General features: G+C 36.1%; 1 protein-coding gene across 1 annotated transcript; it reads right to left on the bottom strand.

Annotated features, from left to right (window-relative positions):
* Positions 1 to 9,994: 9,994 nt before the first annotated feature.
* Positions 9,995 to 16,586, bottom strand: LOC139128975 (carbohydrate sulfotransferase 14-like). The gene is made up of 3 exons (XM_070694655.1): positions 16,436 to 16,586; positions 15,680 to 15,795; positions 9,995 to 10,852 (listed from the first exon to the last, which is right to left on the bottom strand). The coding sequence occupies exons 1-3, from the start codon at positions 16,584 to 16,586 to the stop codon at positions 9,995 to 9,997; spliced, it is 1,125 nt and encodes a 374-aa protein (XP_070550756.1).
* Between the last annotated feature and the right edge of the window lie 641 nt (positions 16,587 to 17,227).

Consider the following 17,227-nt stretch of genomic DNA (forward strand, 5'->3'; position numbering starts at 1 on the left):
TGCATTATGAGACATTTAAAAGATCTGAATTGTTGAGGTTTATGTTGACAGTAATTGAAGATCAGATCATTTGTTTTCGTATTTCACTTTTCACGGCTTGTGTTTAGAATTGCTGAAGCTCTGCATAGATTTAAATATCTGCAATAAAACAACCCGTCTTCATAAGCCATGTAATTTCAAGTTTTTAAATGATCACAGGGTTCACATTTTCAAATCTCCTGACTTTTGATCAATTATGTCGAAGCTAAATTAGGTTGAGAACTGTCCCAAGTTTATTAAAACCAAAATTATTGGCTGCGTTGTTTAGTTCCCAACCACAAGAGTTTGTTTTGTTCCTTTAAACCTTAATTGATAGTTTCTTTCTGTGTACACCCATTGTATACAATAGCTCGCAGAAGTTAACCTAACCTTTAGTTGCGGTAGATTTGTCAGTTTATCGAGGGTTGAAGAACTTCGATATTCTTTAAACGATTTCAAAAGTAGGGACTACATATATGTACATTCTTTCATACCATTACGGCCATCTTAGTCTCGAATCACGATTGAGAAATAACCCAGTGGCTGCAGACTGACGAGAAAGTAGCTCACACACCGGAAAGTAATCAATCATACTTGTAGCTTTGAGTGTGTTGGCGTCTCGTCCACTATCGAAGATAATAATGTACGATGCTCTTTAATCCTATATCACTGAGTCAAAGAGGATTGTTATGTGTTGAATAGAACTGACCTTGTGTTACGTCATACACAAGTGGTTTGGTTTTCAGCGCATTCAATCAGTATAGGAGTATTCTAGCCTTGCTTTAGACATTCGATGCTTTTTGCCTAAGATATTCTATGATTTTCTGGCCTAAAAATATGGCTGTGCCATGGCTTTTTAGCATGATATTACATGACTCGAATAAATGAGATATTTAACTTTCGCTCATTCTTTATTCGAACAAACCATTATCAAGGACGGAACATCATCAGAAAATACAAAGATTTCCAACATTTTCAAATGATCAACTCTCATTTTGTTAATCCGCAAGCTTTAAACATATCAAAATCATACTAAACAAATTAAAGTACATCACAACTAATATAAGCTACTTAAGTTAACAACCCTTAATATATTGTTATAAAATCAGGGAGAGGTGTTATAATAGTAATGCTCACAAACAATACACGGTTAAGTGAAACAATAATAACGAGCATGATATCATTGACTACTAAATAATTTGCAGTCACTTTGAAGTGGTTCATTGTTCATAACTCTGGAATTGTATCTACGGTAATGAAATGCCTATATCTCTAATTTGTCAATAAGGCATGTAAAATGTAAATTTATTTCACCGTATCATTTTGTTATGTTAGTAAATCAATTGAATTCGTTCATGTTGCCAGTCACAAATGAATTTAAAATTAATAATGTCAGCTATATAAGTTGATTTAAAGGACGCGTTTCTGGACAAAGGGAATGATCGGGAAAGGAAGTCCGTTCAACTTAAAGTATGTTAGATATTTTGACACAAATAAAAGGATGAAGCCACTTTGCGTGATTTCGATGACGTAAAATACAGACAGTAAATGTAGGAAGTTATATTCATGAAACAGATTATCCAATACATATTATTACTTAACACATATGAAAGTGAAATCAGAACGTCGTATAAAATCAAAGAGCAGCATCAAGCAAACTTGTACTCGGTGATCGACTGATTGTTCTCCAACAATTCTCAGCCTTCAGTTGTTGTCCGTCCGTATATCCTTCATGATGAGATGGCCTTGATTCAGTGCATAAAATTACACTGTGTGCAAAACGAAGGAATATTGTCATCTCACAATAGGTTGATAAAGTTAAAAAACAAGTTTGGTGCAGTAAAGATAATGCGTTACTAAAGTGCCTTGGCGTTTTGTATGGTTTTCATATTCTCGGTGATAAAGGAACACAAATTAGTGTCATTGCTGAATTAGCTGTTATTACACCCTGTTCATATTTTGAATAAAAAGTGAATAGGGGTGGAGAATGTAGACTAAGTCTGTAGCGCTGCACTTTTGTGAAATAAAACGTGCTACTTTTTGTGCGCTCTCCTATCTATATGCCATTGTACCTCCCTCCCTCCCTGGACACATGCACGCATGCACGCATGCACGCACGCACGCACGCACGCACACACGCACGCACGCACCACACACATACACACATACATACATACATACATACATACATACATACATACATACATACATACATAAATACATACATACATACATACATACATACATACATACATAATACATACATACATACATACATACATACATACATACATACATACATACATACATACTTACATACATACATACATACATACATACATACATACATACATACATACATACATACATACATACATACATACATACATACATACATTCCCAGCAGAGTGACAAAAGACATGAATGCAATTGGATAGGCATATAGACAAAAGGTACCTGTACATTCAATGAACCCGTAGACGAAGTATCAAGGGCCAGACACGTTTCAACAGTGTCGCATTTCTCCCTCCCACAGCAATGACTACCAGTCAGAAGTCTGATACAGAGTTGCTTGTAATTTCGACAGTTCTCAGTGTCTGGCTGGACGATTGCAACCACATCCTTGATGTCAATTCTAGAACGTAAGGGAATGCGGTCACTATAACGCAGACAGTGTTGCCTAGCAACAACCCATTTGAATACCATTGCCTTTGAAATAAATGATAAACCCTCCGAAGTAATGGCTACAGTGTAGATCTTCCATGTCGATATCGGTGTCAATGTCAATGTCGATCGTTATCTGGGTTGGGTACAAAGGGTTGTATCTAACAGCACCAGCATCGTGTGTAACGAAATTTTTGATATGAACTTCTGAAGCTTGAGAGAGAGAGAGAGAGAGAGAGAGAGAGAGAGAGAGAGAGAGAGAGAGAGAGAGAGGAGAGAGAGAGGGGGGGAGGGGGGGGGGGGGAGAGATTTCAATAGCGATATGTTCATGAAGTAGTACTTGCATGAATATTAATATCCAAGATTATAGGGCAATTTCTTAAGTCAAAAGCACCGTTATATAACATATTTTTTAATTTCGTTCATCAAAATTGAGCCAATTCGCAACAAAGGATCGATTATGCATTGCCCATTACCAAAGAAGTAATAAGGAATAACGCAATTTTGACCTCTCTATAAGGCTGGATTCAAATTAAGCACACACGCACAGAATCAATGTTATCATCACTAAAAGGTATCACTTATCGGCCTTTCAGGAAATTGACGTAAACACAAATAATACTTTGTATTCTACAGTTTACTTTCAATGCACAATTTGTTTTTATACTGAGTTGTTTTTCATATTTATTTCGTGAAATCAATAGAAGGCTACATACCATAATTTAAATATTAGAACACGTTTTGCAATAATTATAGATACACACCAATGTCTATATGTATCAATATACATTATTTTACAAGGTTTCTTTTCCAAACCTCATGAATGTATCTGTTAACAAGTGTGGATAATATTTATAAAAATGGTACTATTCTTTTACATGCTTATTATTTTAAACATTTGTATAATCATATTGTACAACACCAAATGAATGTACTCTACACCAAAGAAATGCGTTTACTTGAAAGTGATATAGAAACGCCGAAAAAATCAGAAGAAAGACCAAAATTATCTTTTCTAACGTTAAATCCATGTTTTCAAGCGTGTAAGTTTGTGTACACAGAAATATCTGCCTTCGTCTTTTGTCGCCGTCTAGTTTCATTAATATAGGTCATGTGGCATGCACGTTTTTTGTGCTGATACAATCAATGACTCAGTCATAGTGAAAATGTTTTGAGTCGTTACCGTGCCATCTTCGAGCTCGAAAGGTGGTGCAGATAAATTTCTTATTTTTTTTTCAGTTATGGAAATGAATGGGTAACAACAAAGGTTTGTTTCTCCCTTGGGACTATAATAACCCCTAAACAATCTTGTTTCACTTGGCAAAGAAATTATGCGTACATTCTCAATTAAACAGATTCTTATATGATAAAGGCATTAGGTTCAGTTGCGTTGATTACATATTTTCTAGAATAAACTCATGATAGCACGTAAATTCTGGATACTGCTTACATGTTCAATGATGATTTGAAAAACTGTTAATCGTAAAAAAGCGTCAATCATGGTGGAAAGGAAAGTCCTTTGTTTCTCATTGAATAATGTCAGGAAGGTTTTTGAAAATAGCGACATGTCCGTAGGTTGCTTCCGGTTGATTAAAATTACTGTCAATGAAAGGAGGAAGTAAACAGGAGAGGAAAGAAAGAAAGAAAGAAAGAAAGAAAGAAAGAAAGAAAGAAAGAAAGAAAGAAAGAAAGAAAGAAAAGAATGAATGGATGAATGAATGAAGAAAGGAGTGTAAGTAAGTATTTGGCTCAGAGGTATGTTATGTGCTTCACATTCAAAAGAATTCATAGCATCGTAAAAAATATCTTTACCAAACATAATGGTCGACGAAATATATATGTATATGCCAATCCGCAATACTGTAGACGAGGAGAGGATTGGAGTTCACTGCATGCTGGAGAATTGTCAATAGTTTGTGTAAAAATAAAACCATTGTTCAAAATGTTTAACATCAAACCCGTTTCTAATTGTACACTCAGAGTAATATCAAAAGACCAAGCGGAGAAGTCTATAAGATATTTAAGGATGAAATACTTACATTGTTCTGTACCTGACTTCTTCGGCTCATTTAGGATTCTTAGGGATAAATAAATAAGTTCAGAAAAAGTGGTCACTTTATATTATTGCTTTGTTTTATGAGCGACACAAAATATCTGCATCTTTATGCAAATGTGGCAATATTCAGTGACATAAAGCATCAATATCAACAACAACATGAACAATAACGGTCATCACAAAAGATATTTACAAAGCAACGACGACGACGATAACAACAACAATAAAGAAACCAGCAATATATTACACTCGCAACAACAAGAACAGCAGTGACAACTACACCATCACCACCAATATGATGATAATGATGATGATGATGATCATCATCATCATCATCATCATCACCATCATCATCAAGTCGTCGTCGTTCTCTATATTATTTACCTGAGCAATCCAATTCACCAGGGGATGAATCATGGAAGGACAAACAAGTTTCAAGGTTGTAACAGTATTGGTCTCCACAGCAACCGCGATCTTCAGTGAGGAGTCTTACACAAAGGTCGTTGTAATCATGACAGTGCTCGATGACAGGTTGTATGTCAGATACGGCATCGCTTATAGTACTTGTTTTGTCGGTAGGGATTATGTCTCCAACAACAGACGAGTCTGCCTGGCAACGAACCCATTTGACATTTCGTTTTCTTTGAAGTATACGATAAGCCCTTCAAAGTAGGGGTCTCCACAGGACGTGCCGTGTACAGCTACATCAACATCGAATGTTCTTTTGGTAGAGCGGTTTGGTTGTATATTGATGTTATGTACATCTCTGATAACAAAATTTGTGACGTCTACGTTCCATCCTGTAAAGTAAAGCATATATACGCCATTATAATATTAAGAACTAAAAGAAAACAATAACAATAAATATGTAAATATATAAATATAACAGTAATGTAATTTAATATTCCTAGAATTAGATATTTTACTGCATTTTTTTCGCAATCAATTCTATGATTAAATTTCGATGTCTTTATCGTCATCCTCAAGACCAACGTCAATAGTTTAAAAGCTTCCAAAACAAAGTGTAAATTACATGGTTGTAAATGCAGATACCTACCTTGGACACTGAATTGTGCTGTGCAACAGCTGATCACGACCAATGCAAAAAAGCTCCTGTTAATAAAAGTAGAGGCAATAGTGAATAATTACGTTCACTAAGATCTCGAAAGCGCAAGATGAAATTACATCGCAATGTTCAGGTTTTATTCATAAAGTCTGATTTACTTCCTGCGGTCATCTTTTAAGTCTGCGGATCTCCATTCAAAACTTGGTGAATATTTTGACTGAGTTCATTTTAAGTGCTCTTGCCTTGTACTATCAAAAACATAATATTTGAGGTTACTTGCCATCATGATGCTCGATTTTTAACTTTTCAGGGAAATGTTTACTCTTTCAGAATAATGGTTTGTGGCGCTCTTTGATAGATATAATTAACCAAGGCGGACTGTCTCGCCCGGAAAAAACACTTGCTAGATTACAAACAAAACAAAAGGCTGTTGTCCTTCGACAACCCTCTTACAAATTTGAACACACTTGATCCCGAGGAATTTATCCCAAGCCATTTACAAGACTTGGCTTCGACTGTAACAAAGCCACAACGTTCGCTAATACATTTACAAATTACAATAGGTTAAAAATTAAAAAAAAGTTGCAGCTATTTAAATAACGGAGGATTTACTGCTCTAAAAACTGCTATCGACATCTCTATAATCACTACAGAATGTTTATACGCACGTCGTAAAAAGGTAGCATCGAACATCTGCTTGCTTAAACGCACTATACGGGTTAATCATTAAAAATATATTTAAGATTAATTTTATCGTCGCTCGAATTTTGGTTCTGTGATTTCTAAATACTATCACGTTCAAAACCTTTGTAGCAAGATAAAAATCACGTACCTTTCAATATCCATTTTCTGGGATATACAAATTTCTTCAAGTAGCAAATGTGGAATCTTAGATTTCAAACAGCCTTTACTTCCGGCGTTTCTTTCAAAGCAGTAACGGCACAACGGGCGCAATAAACAGAAAATGATGTTAATGCTTACAGAGAATGAGGGAGACTAAATTGAAGAAAAAAACGTCAAATTTATTGCTTTCAACGCAATTATTCTCCGTCTGAATTACTGAGAAGTTGCCAGTACTCTATGTCTGTCTGCGCTCGCTTGTCTTGATGAATAAGTGCTTTACGATCAATAAATTTAATCAAGATTTTAGCTATTAATTTATGTTTGTTTACCTATTGTACTAGACATGTTGAGAAACTTTGATTTTGTGGAGGACGTTCTATGTAGAATTAAGAAAGATAATATATAAATATGGATAACTAATGACCCAGTTCCAAGGCCACAATACAACAGCAGAGATGAACATCCGTAGAGCCCACACTGTCATTCTTCTAAAGTGATAGAACTCCAAAGTACCATATTCGGAGAGACGACATGCATGCGGCACAAAAAGCAACAGCAGTGAATCAAATGGAGCCATGTAGTCCACGATAAGCCTGTCTGCTATCCTCCATCTAGTCTCCATTCAGAAAATGAGGCCTTTGTCCCATGTTAACATGTTGAATATGTTATCAGGTATTTTACAATTTGTTGTGTCGGCCGAAATGCTACGGTAGCCTCTTTTTTGCCATGGCCTCCATGACGGCATGTTAGTCACGCTCTCCCGTTTGCTTTTGATTGCTACGGCCACTACCAACATAAATTTGTCCGACTAATGTGGCTAATACCTACCATTAATGGTGTCAGTACGCGTTACTTTGATAGTAAGAGAATTCTAGGACTTCATCCTTTGTGCAATGCCATTGCAAACCTGCTGTCATTCATAAACACTGTTAGGTTGTCTACTATTTCAAGCATCAAAACTAATCTCAGGGACTAATAAGTTGTACAGCAAGCTGCTAGTGCATCTTGGCAAGGTTTCAAAAGTATCACAATCATTTGGAAATCCAATTTACATTCCTAGATCCGTAGCTACTGCTAATTTCAACACATGTGAAACGACAGTGGTAGTAAAAGTGGCCGAAATTTATGACAAGTTGAGAAACACATTCCTTTCGTTTTTACTTGACTTTGAGTAAATGCGTTGTAACTGCGTATCACCAGCTGTTGCCGTTTTGTTTACAAATGCCTAAAATTTATGGCATCATGTGACGTTTTTACATAAGGCATGTGCGTTCCAAGGTTCTTTTGTTGACATGTTTACAGACACCGGTACAATATATTAAACACAGTTTCGAGGTATTTCATAACAGTTCTGTCGGGGAAAGTCCGGTCTCCGAGTCTCTATTCTTTGATTTTCCCAATGTCGAAACACTATAAAATGTTCTCCAGTTATCAGGCGACGAGTGTGAAGCATATTAATTTACAGTGTACTTAAGTACAGTCAGGCATTATTTAAACGAGCAAGCCAAACTTACAAAAATAAACGTTGATGTTTTTTAAACGTGTTTGAATTGCTGATAGGGGTTTTAAAACGTACGTTTTAAGAGTGGTTTTTGTGCTCAGTCCCCCATTTTAGAAAAATCTGAAATGGGCTATGAAAGTAAATGTAAACTTATGAGTATATTTTTTCTATTTAAAGGCCTAAAATATTACAGAACCCGTCCCTCTATACAACTGACTTTGAATTGAGACTGTGAATATGTGAATATGAAAATGTCGGGATGGATCATAAGATGAATGACATACAAATGCTTTTGTTCAACAGACTTAGAGGGACAACTATGGTGTTCTGGTATTTCAACGAGCATAGTTAAAATATTGTCATACAATCTGCCTTTCAGCAAGAACGTGGAAACTAATATCGGATTTACATTCCTTCAACTTGTTGACAAACACTTTGCAAAGGGGTTTGAGCTTCATAAGATCTTTACAAGGCCAAGGTATCAACGGGGGACAACACGGAGAAGGTCTACATCGGACTCACATATAACACCTCGGAGACGTGATTCACTGATCACATGCAATCGTTCCGTAACTTAAGGTATCAACAGTCAACGGAGCTGTCCAAGTACATCTGGACATTGACACAAAGGAACCAGGTCTTTGACATTTCGTGGTCATTTATTGACACAGCATCAAGTTACTCTAATAAGCAAGTGATGTAATCTTTGTATATCAAAAACTGCAAATTACCAAAGCTGACAAATCCACGCTGTTAAACAAACGCTCGGAGTTGGTTTCAAATGTCGCCATAAAAACAGTTATCATCTATCAAAAATCTATGACATTTTAAAACCACCTATAAATAGAATGGTACGTCACGATCATACATATATAAGAGCGTTGAGCTAGTATTACTTTGACTTCATCTGTCTAATGATTGCAGGATGCATGAAAATTGAGTAACAGATACCATTTCTTTGTACTTGAAGTATTTTTGTTATATATATATATATATATATATATATATATATATATATATATATATATATATATATATATATATATATATATATATATATATATATATATATATATATTGACGATATGAACAGTGTCCCATGCGGGACTCAAACCCACAACCCCTAAATACATTTCAGTTGCTCTACCAACGGAGCCGATGGAGCTGATGGGCGGTCTCTTAGATTGGGCCATTATTCATTTTACTGTGTATATATATATATATATATATATATATATATATATATATATATATATATATATATATATATATATATATATATATATATATATATATATATATATATATATATATATATATATATATTATCCAATTTTTGTAACTTGAGACTATTGTAATTTTTACTTGAAGGATGCCCTGCTTTATGTAATCAAATTATTCTGTTTTTTTAATATTCACGGCAAAAGCATATGTGGGCTTAAATATACCCAAGGAATGGTTCTTCGTAAAGTCCCTTTATCACGCCTAAGAAGGAAGTTATTGACGTCCCAAAATGCGGGGGACGCATGCGTAATGAAGTGTAAACACTATGCAAAGTGTAGCATTACTTAACTAAAAATTGATTTGTACTATCAACGTGCTGAATACATGAACTTTAGCTAAGCTTTAAGCCTTGCACAACATTGATGTCAGCAAGGCGTGTAGTTGATATCGACCGTCGCCATTCATACATTAAACGCAAAGTGTTTCAATCCCTCAAAATAACCAATTTTCCGCTTTCTTTCAGAAAAATGTTATGAAGAGGCTAATCTGCATGAGAAGTGGGTTGGTTTACAGTTCAAATCGTTTTGAAATTTTCAAGTCTTTAAGATGTGAAGTATTGTCACTAAGATATTACCCATCTAATAAGGATATTGTAACCGAAAAGCTTGAAATCAAGTTCATAAATGTTGTAGAGATTTTCCATCTGGTCTTTGGTCAGTCGACTGAAGTAGGAATGAAGATTTTCTAGATTTGAGCTGTTTGTTTTCTTCGGTTGTAGAGGATAAACAATGTCGTCGGGGGCATTGACTCTGTTTAACACGTACTTACTCTCCTTGGCCACATCTTCAAGTTTTCCTATGAAATCGAAGGGGAAAAGGCATGGCCCGCAGTATAGGTGCTGTGCAATGTAGTGTGGGTTGAAGGATTTTGGATTGTCATCGATGACAGATCGCACAAATTCTTCCCAGGTCACGTCATCACCCGCTTCTAGACTGTGATTGGTTGGATTTTTGCGATATCGTTTGATAATGTCTATTCTTTTTTGTTTGAGGTACAGATTGCTGGCGTCTACATTTTCAAACTTACTTCTGTAAGCAGACAGAAGTCTTGCGAATGGATGACGTACGAACATGAACGAGAAGTAGGATGGATAATGATATTTCTCATCTCTCTTCAACGCTGGAACCTTGTGAACATCAATATGCCCCTTGGGTTTTAGAAGTTCCTCAACAGATTTCGCCCTCCCTGTCAGAACACATATAACTCTCATCCAGGAAGTAGAACCGACTTTTGGTGTGTTGCAGTACATAAACCTGTTTTCACGAACATTAATCAATTTACCCGTGCATCTGAATACAGTTCTATTCCGCTTGGCCTCGTCACAGACCTTTGCTAACAGTGACTTGCGTCGAACCTGCTCATCTTCGATCCGTTTTATCTCCGAGTGTGTCAGTGTCCTGGCAGTGTGATTTTGCATTATCTGGGAAAGAGTGGATAGTTGGAAAAGTAAACACAATACAATGTGTCAATGAAAGTGTGACATGTTTATGTTAAAGACAAACCATACAAAAAGCCAAAACTGATTTTTTTAACGTACACATACACAATGTAATTGGTAACGAGGCGACCCTAGCATTTTTCTTAAAGCCACAGTTGCTGCGAATTCCATGCAGTATTTTCATTATTTTATTTTCAAACCAAAGTTGGTTCGTGCAAATGTGCTAACTGAATGACGTGTATAGATTATACGCTGTTTTCAATCGGACTCGTACTCACGACATACGGCATCCGGTCATCTAGCAGAGAGGTAGCATATAGAACCGCTCGGCCAAATCAAAGCGAGTGGTTCGATAACCGAACTTATAGTAGTTATACAGTGACACCTCCACACATTGTGGAGCTCAGAAGCACTCACGCTCGTGCGCTCACTATCAATCGTCGCACAGAAACTTTTATCGAAGCAATAAAGTATCACTGCTCGCCGATTTGGCAATGCCTACACATTTTACAGGTAAATAATAAACGGATGCCGCACTCGTAAAATGGCACCCCAAAAGGAAAAGTAAAAAAATGCAGTACTTCGTGCTCAAACACGTCATTGTCCTCAAGAGAACAAGCATGATGCAATTTCTTCAATCCACAAACGCGATGGCTGACATTTTGTTATTGTAATCTTTATCCCCTCTGTCATTTGATTAGATTTTTAGAATAGCGGGGAATCTAAAATGATTCACAGTATTTGTGGCTTTAATTGGACAACAGCTTTAATGGTCGATATTATTTATTACTTTTGGTCAATAATATGGGTATATTTTACTCTTTTTCCCCCAAAATATGCCGAAATACAAGGCAAAACTTTGTATCTACAGCGTAATATATACATTATGTCATTTTGCTATTCACAAATGAATTCATGGCCAAATTCTATTGCTAACAAAGATATTTCGAATTACACGTATGGAGGCTGTGCTGACAATTTTAAACCTACTGAATTTGATTTGCAGAAGAACAAGAAATTTTAGGTTTGGAGACTTCGTAGGGGGTGGGCCGGGGAATGCATTCCCCTAGGGCCTTTGCTGTGTAGCATATTATGCAGAATGTATACCTGTATATTTAGATGAAAAAGGTCCCGGAACATAATGGCAAGTTCTAGAAAATGTGACATGGGTAGAGTAACATTTTATAGATTAAGATAGGGTTTGCTACATTTTAAAGAGCATGTTTGACTTGAATTTCCTGGTCCAAGTCCGCGTGTGATTACTAAACGTTCCCTTGACAAACATAACAAACACAAGAAGAAGAATATATTATACCAGTATATTGGTTGCAAAAATAATAGAACTGTAATAGTCGCGCCAGCGGCTTACTGACTACGCATGCGCTTATTCATAATATACTATGCGAGTAACCGGAAGTGTACCCTTCTTTCTCATGATGGGCGCCGCCATGTTTTTTTTTTGAGTACTCGTAAATAAACAAATACGAAACAAATTACTATGATATAACATGCCTTTTATAAAATATACCTCTTTTATTAGCCAGTAAATGTTATTATACACCTTGTCGCTGATACAAAGTATCGTTGATATAGATAAACGGAGAAAACTGTCGTGCATATGAACGGGGGCATACGCAAAGAATGCTGGGATTGAATTATAGAAGAGCGCCCCCTGTGTCAATAATTAGATTCAAAAATTGCAAGTTTTTAGACGGAACGCTATAGTTTTCAGCTTGCAAGTGGAAGGTGGGCAGTGCGGTTACCATTGCAATGATAATTATTGCATAATACGTCCCTTGTTTAACGCCATAGGCTGTATCATTGTAAAAATTGCCAATTTTTGTCCAAAATTTTTACATGCTACAGAAAATCTATACCTGCCCTGCTGCAGGGTTTGACGTCGTGTAAGTACGTGAACTGCTTTCATCAGAGGGAAACTGGGCATAGTTGTCATATAAACGTTTATGAAGTAACAATTACAGTTTATCATGAATCAATACAAATAACATTGCCAATCTTAACCCCTGGCGCGACACCAAGGGCTGAGCCCTATATAATATTAGGTCTAGACGCAAAAAACAACTCTGTTCTATTCTCGATGTATCCGAGTGAGAACTGGGAGTTGGAACCTGTCCAAATTACCCTAAATATACTTAAGTTTGTATTAAGTTTATACTTTATTACAATTAAATTTTGTGAGCTCGTTTAGGAGTTCTTACAGATCCATGTACTGAAATTTATAGTAAAAATATCATTCACTTTTTTCAAATGGCGTGTTCTAATTTTTGGTACTTTTGATGTCATCTGCAGCAGCGAATTTGCTCTGAAGAATATGGTCAACTGTTAGTACGATATTTCATGCTACTCGACATTTCAGTCTAAATCACATCAAAGATGGCAGTGTGATAATGATAGCAACAAACCACCATAGCGAAGGACATAAAACTTGGTTATGACCACTTCAGGCCATATTAGCACTGTATATCGCTAATGCGTAGGCGCCAAATATGGACTAGTCCAAGTACCGTGGTTCTGTAAAACGTTTTTAATTTATTAAATATATAAGCTACGGGCGTGTTTTAGCTAAATGAGAATTTCAGTGGGCTTAGAGGATTCTCAATTTAGCTAACAAGACACTTTGACCACTGTTAATATAGAGAAATGTTTAAATTAAGTTCACGGTAAATAAACCAACCCTTGACTCGATATTAACTCTTCTGTAAACAGGCATGCTAGCTAAGAAGACGTTTGAGAGTATATCCGTCGCATGGTGAAGAAGGATATGCAGTAAAACAAGCCAAAATCACACACGTGACTTTTACACTTAGTAGACATAACTTTGATCCTCTCAAATATTAAGATTACTTGACAGATTGTTTTACAAATAAACCTTGTCATGACTAAACACCAACACTAACACTTTCGTTGATATTCATAACCAAAACATTATGTTCAAACAATTTACATACAGAATAAAAACATGTCCCGTGTATGTGTCCCCTATTATCACCATTCCAGCAAAGAAAACTCTCTCCGGGCTGTCATTAATAACAGAAGTACCCGAATGTCCGATATAAATGCTACTAACACTGCTGCAATAGTTCACAACCAAATGAATTCCAATTCCCAGCCCGCATTATATGCGTTTTGAACGATTTGGAGATCATTCTAAAGATTGACATTTCTACATGCTAAGACAAAAACTACCACCCAGCTGCCCTATTCGCGCATGCTCATATGAGAATAAAACTGCTTCGTTGTTGTATACAAGTGGATTCTTGTCCCGACTAGAATTCAATGGACACAATAACAGTGCAGTTTACCGCATGGACAGCCTAAAAATACAGGATTTTTTAACATATTTAGGAAAGTAGAAAAAAACACTTGACATTGGCATACAAAATAAAAAAAAAGTGAAAATAAATTATCAGGAGATAGTGTACTGACCTTTTAAGTGAATATAACAAAATACATACAACACAGTTAGACATGCCGAATTACGGTGAATATTGTCGATGTTACGCTTACAGTTTCAATAATTTGATGTTTTGTAGAACGTAGCATCTGATGGTGACATAAAGCAATTGTACGAGACAGTCCTACAAATTAAATTTCCTCATTAATAAAATTAAACTTCCGAATTACACAATGCACGGGTGTGAATATAATTTGAAATTACATATATGACAAAAACGAGAATTATTTTAACCCTAAATTGATACACAGTAATATGGACAAGCTGCTACCTCACGATAATGCTAGAGATGCCTAATACCCTAACAAACCAGTGATGACACCACTAATCGGTATTTTTACAGGGCACGTGTGTTAATGATATAATGATATGACGCGAATGCTAGTGAAACCTTTCCATTAGTTCCTACTGACCGGGCAAAACTATAATTCATAAGATACGCAAACAAGGTTGAATAGATACGATTGTTCATAATCTGAATATTTTTAAACCTAGGTCTCATTAGTTCAGAACTTGTTGATTTTGTAGCTGGTTAAGAATAGAATCATAATTATGTCGCTATGCTCGGCAACTGGTTTTGTCATATTATTTCCCGGATTTCCTACAATTTTATTTGGCATGTACGTAAGCCATACCGTAAATCAATAAAGGGTTTTAATCGAAGTTGTCGCCAGCATCACGCATGTTGGAGACGATACGTGTTGCTTTTGTTTCACGATGAAAGTGTACAACATAATCATACTCGAATTATATACCTAAAAATCAACAATGCACTATATATAATTTCCTAAATTCAGAACAATCCAAAAACTCCATCCCTTAAAACAGAATCACTTTTAGAATTGACCACGCTCATTTTCTTGTCTGAATAATTATGGTATCCGTCTAGTGTTATGCCAATACTGTATTAAATATCGTATTTTTGACTTCCATACCGCATGGTCTTATGGTAACTCGAAACCTACGTATTATAAGTAAATTCTCTATCTGGTTTGAACGGACAAAATACGTCACCTGTTCAAGTAGCGAAGACATTAGCAGTCAGGAATCTCCACCCTGAAAGGAGTTGTTGAAAAAGTTGCTGCACTTCGTTTGTGCACGACCCCTCCACACGCTGTAACGTTTAATAAGCCCTCCCGCATACATACTTGCTATAGTATATCGTACACAAACACAATCTAGTAAGTTAACTCATTGCTAATGATGACTGAAAATCGTTCACGTGAAATGAAGAAGAAAGGGAATAAACTTTGTATGTTTTGAAAAAATGCGGCATGTTTGCGTATGTTTTCACAAACATTTCTGTGACACTTTCATTGTTAAAGATAACATACCTTTCTTTTGATTGGTTTTATATCTTCATGATCATTTTGTTGTCTGCTCTTCGAAGGAACTTCTTCCTCTTTGACTTGATGTTTCCTATACTGTGGAACACTTGGCTTGAACTGACCTGCACAACAACAATGATGTAAATCTTTTAGTTTTACAGGCTACGATCTTTTGAATTATTCGTATATTTATTGATTGATCGATCGATTAATTGCTTTGAATTATTTTTCTTTTGTTTATTTATCACGATATCACCCTCCCCGACCTCGATGAGCCAAGTTCCATATTGCGTTCAGTTTAGCTCGGTTGAATGGCGTTTCATTCAACATCAATGGACTGCTACTGCGAGTCAGAATTTTATCAGTGATTTTTAAAACAAATAAATTCCACCCATTCCATGTTTATAAATAAAAATCCATGAAGGAAGCCTTAATACCATTACAATGATTTGCTGCACGTTTCAAAGAACCTCCATTATTTATTTCTCAACCATTTTTCTAAGACAGACAAATGTTATGATGGCATGGTAGCGATAACTATTGGTGATTCCTATCACTTTTTGTTGGTTATGACAACCATAGTTTCTTGTTTAACTCTCTAAAGCATATTTAAATACACAGTATTCAGCTTATGAGCTTGGCCTACACACGTGTAGGTTGCATTGTCGTTGTTGAGAAGGTAACGGGTTGGAATTTAAATGTCAACAATAATAACAATGCATTTTACTTGTATAGACGCTGTCTTGACAAGCTGTGCTTTACGGAATGCAAGACGAAACTGTTGCTGACATTGAAACGAAACTGATGCAACATTCATCAAAGTCACAGCTACTGGCTCTTTAAAAGCCGAGAAAGGAGAAGGGTAGATGTACTGCGACTTTGTTCTTAATTTGTAGGGTGTACTCTTGACCATGTAGGTACAGACGACACATTAGGGTAGAATGAGCCTCGGGAACACACATATTGACGCTCAAATTTATACGATTCTTTTCCAATCTACCACTTTTGGGCTAATTTCACAGCGCTTTTGGTGTGTTCTTTTCTTATATACCATACGTAGCAAGTCATTTTTAAGCTCTTGAAGTAAGAAAATACTTATCTGGCCTAGAGAGCCGTCATTATTTATGGCCTGAGGTTGGAGGAATCTGAGGGGGGTGTCACTCAAAATGTTGAAAGCTACAAGGGTCGTTGCTCAAAATGTGGAGAGAATGAAGGGGGTTTCTAAATGTTTGGCGCTAAATAGATTAAAACACCTCTCAGATTGCCCTATTGCACACATCAATTTCTCAAACTTTTCCATGCGAGAGGGGACATCTCCTTTCGTGCTCTCCCATTTGAGTGTTCTAACAATTTTACTTCAATTGACTGCACTAGACTACACCATTGCACACATAAATTTCAAAATTGTTCACAGGATCTAGGACAAAACTAATCAATTGTGAATTCATCCTTTATTATCACGGACATATATTTTAACTGACTTTAGTTTAAAAATTACACATTTGACAGTTAACCGCATACAGGCTTTTCGTTCGCAGCTTGAGAAATTGCACG

The sequence above is a fragment of the Ptychodera flava genome, unplaced genomic scaffold, assembly GCF_041260155.1.
Source record: "Ptychodera flava strain L36383 unplaced genomic scaffold, AS_Pfla_20210202 Scaffold_81__1_contigs__length_545109_pilon, whole genome shotgun sequence".
NCBI classification, from domain to species: Eukaryota; Metazoa; Hemichordata; class Enteropneusta; family Ptychoderidae; genus Ptychodera; species Ptychodera flava.

Excerpts from the sequence above, each read along its gene's own strand:
- LOC139128975 (XM_070694655.1), bottom strand. The coding sequence starts at position 16,586 with ATGGTCAAGAGTACACCCTACAAATTAAGAACAAAGTCGCAGTACATC. Across the intron at positions 15,796-16,435 it reads ACAGTTTCGTCTTGCATTCC|GTCAGTTCAAGCCAAGTGTT; the intron begins GTAAAGCACAGC and ends GTTGTTGTGCAG. Across the intron at positions 10,853-15,679 it reads TAAAACCAATCAAAAGAAAG|ATAATGCAAAATCACACTGC; the intron begins GTATGTTATCTT and ends ACTCTTTCCCAG.